Source organism: Cololabis saira, chromosome 3 (genome assembly GCF_033807715.1).
Source record: "Cololabis saira isolate AMF1-May2022 chromosome 3, fColSai1.1, whole genome shotgun sequence".
NCBI classification, from domain to species: Eukaryota; Metazoa; Chordata; class Actinopteri; order Beloniformes; family Belonidae; genus Cololabis; species Cololabis saira.
The window spans coordinates 47,811,360-47,819,038 of NC_084589.1; the positions used below are offsets into that span (position 1 = coordinate 47,811,360).

A 7,679-nucleotide genomic window follows, 5' to 3' on the forward strand; every position below is an offset into this window, starting at 1 on the left:
TTTATTAGAGTGAGATTGATTGCAGTGTGTGTCATATATGTCATCTAATTCAGATTACATAAAGATGTTTCATTCTGCCTTATTGGCACTGACCAGTTCTGCGAGGGTCGTACTGTAGGTTTTCCTCAATCCACCTTGTTCTCCACTTGGATGTGCGAACATTTACATCAATAAGTGTCAGTGAGGTGCTCAAACTCGAAGTCTTTCACTTTCTTTTTTAAATCAGTCACATATGCATCAACAGTCTCTGATTTTCCTTGCACTTGAATAAAGAACAAGTGCCTCAAATACGTCACATTTTTCCTTGGCTCACAATGTTGGCAGAAATGTTCTTTCAATGTATCATAGTCATCTACGTCTTCATCAAAGTCACAAGTTTTATATACGTTTAATTGCTTCGTCCCCGGCCACATATAGGAATGTGGCTCTTTTCACTGAATTAGACTTTTCGTCGATTCCGCTGGCGACAAGAAACAGTTCAGATCTCTGGATCCAGACTCTCCAATTTTCTGCTAGATTTCCTACAGTCACAGTGCCACCTAATGGTCACACAGAGTAATGCACTTGTTTTCAATTATACTACATAGCTGAAGGGGAAGACAGAAGGTTCAGGACAAACTTTAAACCTCACAAATACAACCAAACAATCAACACTGGGAAACACTTTTGACTTGTTAAAATCCTGTCTTTTTGTAATTCCAGAACTCCCACAAGAAAATGTTTGTAAGGTGGAGGAGGACGGGGTTTTCAGTGACCAGCACCTGGATAACCTGGAGAGGAGCTGCAGCCCGGACCAGGAGGAACCAGGGCATCCACAGACTACAGAACTGGAGGAAGACTCCAGCGGTCAGGAGATGAAGCACGAGGACGTAGAGGTCTCATTGGTCAATGTCGCTGATGTGAAAGTTGAAAATGGTGAACCAGGACCAAACTGTGGCCAGCTGCTGTTGCACACTTCTCCTGAAGCTCAAAACAAAGATGAGGAAGGGACTGAAAGTTTACGCTCAGACTCCAGTAAAACTGCAGATCCGGAGCCAATGAGACGACACGGTGACCACGAAGATGCTGCTGTTCCGTCAGACAGCAACTGTAAATCAAAGCTGACCAGGACCCACACGGGGAAGAAGGTATTTTCTTGCAGCACTTGCATGAAAGAGTTCAGTAAAAGTCGTAATTTAATGGATCACTTGAAGATCCACACTGGTGAAAGGCCGTACCTGTGCAACACCTGTGGAAAAACTTTTACTAAATCAACACATCTTAAACGCCACATAACCACGCACACGGGCGAGAAGCCCTACATCTGCAAAACATGTGGAAAAAGTTACAGGCAAAATTTCGACCTGGTGGTTCACTCGAGGATCCACACTGGCGAAAGGCCGTACCTTTGCAACACCTGTGGAAAAACCTTTACCAAATCATCAAATCTTAAAAGCCACATAACCATGCACACGGGCGAGAAGCCCTACATCTGCAAAACATGTGGAAAAAGTTACAGGCTACGTTCCACCCTGGTGATTCACTCGAGGATCCACACCGGTGAAAAGCCGTACCTGTGCAACACCTGCAACAAAACCTTTACTAGATTATCAGAACTTAAAATTCACATAACCACACACATGGGCGAGAAGCCATATTTGTGCAAGACGTGCAAAAAAGGTTTTAGCCGTAGAATTGATTTGCTGAGTCACATGAAAGATCACCCGGAGGAGAAGTCTGGTGACTCGTGACAAATGAAACTCATGTTGTCGTCCTCCGGGGGCAGCTGTCCACTCCTGTCTGACCCACAGAAGAAGAACCCGCAGAAGTCCAACCACCACCTCCTGTGGCTGATGAGCCTAATCCCCTCCCCACAAGGGTTGCAGGTTCAACCCGGATTTATGCTTCTCCGTCAACTTGACGCAGAGGGAACGATGTGGTCGTGTACTTTTTTTTAAAGTTCTGCCTTGAGTTTGTTTGAATTCCTGTTACTTCTTAAAATCATATTTGTTGCTATTGGTAACTTGTCTCCACGGTGCAAATAAAGAGCTGTTAGTATGTGCTGAAGTTTCTTTAAACGTGACAGTTTATTTTGTTCATCTACAAAGCCTCTCTCACACGTCCTTTTTCCCGACTGTTTCTTCTTCACTCACATTCTTTGTAAAGTTAATCTGCAGCTCCATGTTGTTAAACTCTCTCCATCTACATCGGGATCACATTCCAGGAAGAGGACAGACTTTGGATTTAACCCTTTTATATCAGACATCCATTTAGAAGTAAATGTCTTTTTACCTCAGCTCATATTTAGTCAAAAATAATCATGAAAATGTAATTAAGTTTTCATTTTAGATGGATGAATTATTTTATTGTTTATAATTCTGGAATATTACACTCTCCATATGTAGAAAGAGCAGCAGTGCCCCCTGGTGGTGAGTTATAAAAGCTCAACATAAACCCAAGAATGAACAATCTATCTTAATAATAATAAAAACACAAATAAAAAAAAGACTTTAGTGCATCAAAAAGAGGAAAGTTGTCTGTGATGCAGATTATTGGTACAGCGTGATCAGTACAACCAGCATTTAGCTCAGAAAACAATGTTGAAAGAGAAATGTCATCAAATGAAGTTGAAAAGTGGAGATGCACTTTTGTTCTCTATCCTCAACTTCCTCAATCACGTCATTTTGATCCAGTTTGTTATTTCACTGGTCTTGGCTTCATCAAATGACACATCCAGGGACAGAAGCCGTGCATAGGTGTTCATCCTGTCCAGGTGTTGGAAGGTGAAGTGAAGCCGAAGCCATCGCTTCATCCACTGATCTGTTGGCACGGTAGGAAAACTGATAGGAATCCACTGTGTCAGGAACCATGGAGTTGATGTGGGTTAAAAAAAGATGATCTGCTCTGTTGGTCTCTGGAGAAGGTTTAATGAAAATGTCTCTCCATGAATAAGGACTAAAAATAACGTAAAAGTTCAAGACAGACTAATTATCCACAATGCGCTGAACTAAACTAAGTTGGATATTTAAATGTTTTAATGTCTCAAAGACTTGCCATGTGTATTATTTTGAAGCCCATTGCAATAAAAGTTTCTTAACAACATAAATGTTTTATGACAAGTAATAAAGTACACATGAATTCAAAAATATTTTTATTTTATATATTGATATTAACAATCAGAAGCTTATCATATAAATTGCTTCAGCTCTCATTGTGTCAGAAAAAATAAAACTCTTTCTAAACCTTCTTGCTTGTGTTGTTTTCTCAGATGTAAATCACTTTGGCTAAAAGCGTCTGCTAAATGACAGAAGTCGTAGTAAACCAGTGATGAAAAGAATGTTGTATGCATTTTGTTCTAATTACTTTCGTTGGTAAATGAAATAATTACTGTAACTGTGAGAAGGAACTATGTAGGTGTGGAGGGTAATGACGTGACAGATGAATTAGCAAAAAAGGCAGTACAGGAGGAAAGCATAGAAATCACTTTACAATAAGATTGTCAGAATACACTGAAATAATAAATAAGTCAACAAAAGAAATGTGGCAGAGGGCATGGGGAACTGAAAAGAAAGGGAGGTCTTATTCTGCTATTCAGAGCTCAGTGGAAAAAGGAAAATGCACCTTTAACTGTAAAAGGAAAGACTCGGTTGTTATTTCCAGGTTGAGGCTTGGGCATTGTGGGCTGAGGAGTGGGCTGGCTCTGGTTGGGAAACACCCGGATGGTAAATGTGAGTGTGGAGGCAGAGAAACAGTGAGACACATCCTCGTCCAGTGCAAGAATGACTCTCTACAAAGGAGGAAGCTGTTCAGAGACCTGGGAGCAGCTGGAGAAACTGTATTGAATCTGTGTAATCTACTCAACCTGGATAACTGGACTAAAATGAAGAAACTGTTGGATTATCTGCACAGTATTGGACTATATAGGAAAATATAATACACTGACAGAGACTTGAATAATGGTCGGTAGAGGGCAGCAATACGACGTTGATGCGTCTAGTCTGTTTAACCCAAAGAAGAAGAAGGAGAGAGGACGGTTCTGTTGTTTCCTTTCTTTTTCCTCTTCAACAATGTCTAAGGTGAATCATCTGAGAGAGTTTATCGGTCAGCGACTAACAGCAGCTGCTGTAGAAATATTGTCAGTGTTTGAAAAAAGCATCTTGGAGTATGAAGAAGAGCTCGACCGTCAGCGCAGACTGTTGGACCTCGCCTGGAAACCTGAAATCAGACTCCACAGAGTCGGTACGTAACCCTGGAAAGTTGAATGAATGAACACATGAGTATGACTCCTACAAGATCCCTTTGTTTCCAGTTAAAAGCCGTGGTGATGAAGCAAACCAACTAAATGGGAAACTCCCCAGCTCAAGCAGCTGCTGATGTGGGATTCGGAAACATCCCGAACTAACTTGTTGTTCTGTTTACTTGGTGCTGCCTTTCATGCTCCATTCACACTCTGGACCAGACTCATATTTCACACTTTACACTTAATCCTTTATTTAGTAGAAAAGATGCAGATCACAGTGGCTCCGTGTAGATTTTTTTTTTTAGATTTATTTATTCAGCACAGTATAAAAAACAGAACAAGTAACATACAAATGTAAAAGAGAGATTGGTAATGTGCTTGACTCCGGTCCAGCCAGCCGTCATTCGTATTTACGGTCAAATCAGCCGCTCCTAAATGTTCATGTGCTCCTATTTCAGCCTTTACGGTAAATGAATGAAAGCGGCTCAAAAACGGAAAGATATGAAAAAACTGAGTTTCAAATAATGCAGATGTGTTTTTTTTAATATATTTTTTTCATTACCTTGATTACACCCAAACTTCCACCGTAATATTTACACAATCTTACTGTAAAAGAAAAGGAAGAGGAAAACACTTTTTTTTTTGCTTCAGGTTCTGTTTTGCAGACACTATAAAAATTAATTCTCCCATAATTTCACCCAATGCCTCATATATCTCTCTTCATAACTAGAATCACTACAAGCATGCTTAATTTCAAACAATTTTTCTTTAGAAATATTGAAATATTAAGGTGTAAACTTCAAACACTACTTTTCTACAAAGGTCAGTCGCCTTTGTTGCAGAGACTGTAAAAATGAATTCTAAAACTAAATCAAATATCCACATAGTGTGCTTAAGGATGATTATAAAACAATGAGGCGATTGTGGTGACGGGACTGAGCCTGTGATTCTGTGTGGATTATAAAAGTACAGTGAATGTGAAATTGAGCAGACCTGTAGTGAAAAGTTTGAAGTTCAGATCTTAATATTTCAATATTTGTACAGTAAAATTGTTTGAAATTATGCATACTTGCAGTGATTGTAGTCCTGAAGAGAGGTATATGAGGTATTAGCTGAAATGATAGAATAATTCATTTTTACGGTCTCTGCCTTTGTAGAAAAGTAGTGTTTGAAGTTTACACCTTAATATTTCAATATTTCTACAGTGAAATTTTTTGAAATTAAGCATGCTTGTGGTGATTGAAGTTATGAAGAGGGCTATATGAGGTATTGGGTGAAATTATGGGTGAATTTCATTTTTATAGTCTCTGCAAAACAGAACCTGAAGCAATAAAGGCGATTGACTTTTGTAGAAAAGTAAATTGTTTGAAGTTTACACCTTAATATTTCAATAATTGTACAGTAAAATTGTTTGAAATTCACTGTGCCTGTAGTGATTGTAGTTGTGACGAGGGCTATATGAGGTATTGGGTGAAATTATGGGAGAATTCATTGTTATAGTCCCTGCAAAACAGAACGTGAAGCAAAAACGGCGATTGACCTTTGTAGAAAAGTAAGATGTTTGAAGTTGAGATCTTAAAAGAAAAGTGTTTCATCCTTTTCTTTTACAGTAATAGCATGTAAATATTACAGTGGAAGTATGGGTATATGCAAAAAACATATCTGCATTATGTCAAACTCAGTATTTCATATCTTTCTGTTTCTGAGCCGCGTTCATTCATTTACCGTAAAGGCTGAAATAGGAGCACATGAACATTTAGGAGCGGCTGATTTGACCGTAAATACGAATGACGGCTGGCTGGACCGCAGTAGTGCTCAGTTGAGGCAAAAAGCCCAAGGGGCTTATACGAGGCCTCTACCTGTAAAATACAGCAAAATATTGTACAAAGATTTAAAATATGCAGAATACATGATTGCAGTCTAAAAACAAAGACAAAGCAAATAAACAGCAACATGAATAGAATACATGGTATCTACATGATTAAAGAAAAAAATAACAAATCTAGAAATATCATTAGGTAATTTGATCAATTAAATGTGTCCTGAGTTTTTGTTTAAAATGATTGAATGAAGTAGAGGTAGACGAGATTGCTGTAGGTGTTCCATAACTGTATCTGATGGAGAACTGACACAAACCAGTACGGAACTTCAGGAGATTTAAATGATTAGCCTGTCTTGTATTAAAATGGTTCATATCACTGTTGAACTGAAAACAATCTTTACATGGCAAAGAAAATGAAACTGGCAGGAACAATACTTTGAAAATAAAATTGCAGGTTTGATATGTATTTAACTTAAAGATGGGTAAAATATTGAGTTGTTGTTGAGAATGAGCAGACCAATTACTGTGAATGAATGAATGAATTGTTGTTTATTAATGTGTCATACACCTCTAAGGTTCCAGCCTATAAGGCCTTACAAGACACAGATACTACGCCAGCAAACAAACATCAGCTGCGTACAAACACAAAATTATAAATTCCACGTATACATTACAGATCCAATTACAGATCCTTTCTCAGTTTCCATATAATTTGTCCTTTCTCTGTTTCCAGGCTCTCTTTATAACGGTAGCTATAGAGAAAAACCTCCTCTGAAAAACCATTCCAACTTAGCATCATCCTCAGTCCAAAACAACTCAGGTTTCAAGTCTTGCATTTTCTGAAATAAAAGCTGCCTGGCTTCATCATATAATGGACAATAAAACAAACAACATTTAAATCACAAACACTACATAATCTTTCCTCTTCAGGAACAGAGTTATACCTACCTGTTTCTATAGCCAGAGGGAGAATCCCAGTTCGCAATTGAGCACATAATGATCAGCTGCGCCATGCGCTTGGTTTGCTCTGGTGCTGCTGCAGCCGCGGTGCAGGACACGCCGGGAACCGCCTCGTCACCCACCGCGACAACTGGAGAATGACTGAGGACAGAACAAATGAGTGCCGGGCCGCTCTACGGAGCCCCTAAAGGGACTCAGATTTTTTTTTATATAATAAAAATCCGTGTCCCTTTAGGGGCTCCGTACCTCTTGGCCTCCACCTTCAAATCACACCACTTCTTTTTTTTTTTTCTGCAATCCGTCCGTGGCACTCGCGGCGTTTAGCGCAGCAACGATGTGCTGGCACTCACTTGCTTTATTTTATACTATTTATATACTGTTTATACTTTTACTGTGACCACCAAATACTGTGGTTTTCCTGCCTCCACCTCATCAACATCATCTCCATCTCAGTCTCTGTGAAATTTAGTGGCACGGTGGCTCGACACGTCTCATTCATCCTGACGCGCAAACAGCAGGAAGCCGCTGCGCGTGCTCAGCAGGCTCATTCATATGCAAATACAGTCATCATGTAGTTTGCATTGCCCATTTATGGTATCAAGCAGGTGTGTAGAGGGCGGGGTATGAGGCGAATTCACGTGCGCAACCTTCCAGCTGGACTGTGATTTATAAAGCGAA

The 7,679-nt window shown here is 39.5% G+C and overlaps 1 protein-coding gene across 1 annotated transcript; it reads left to right on the forward strand.

Annotated features, from left to right (window-relative positions):
- The first annotated feature begins 926 nt into the window (after nucleotides 1-926).
- LOC133440445 (gastrula zinc finger protein XlCGF49.1-like) lies at nucleotides 927-2,023 on the forward strand. Its single transcript, XM_061717704.1, has one exon. The coding sequence runs from the start codon at nucleotides 1,038-1,040 to the stop codon at nucleotides 1,728-1,730; it is 693 nt and encodes a 230-aa protein (XP_061573688.1). The 5' UTR covers nucleotides 927-1,037; the 3' UTR covers nucleotides 1,731-2,023.
- Nucleotides 2,024-7,679: the final 5,656 nt, after the last annotated feature.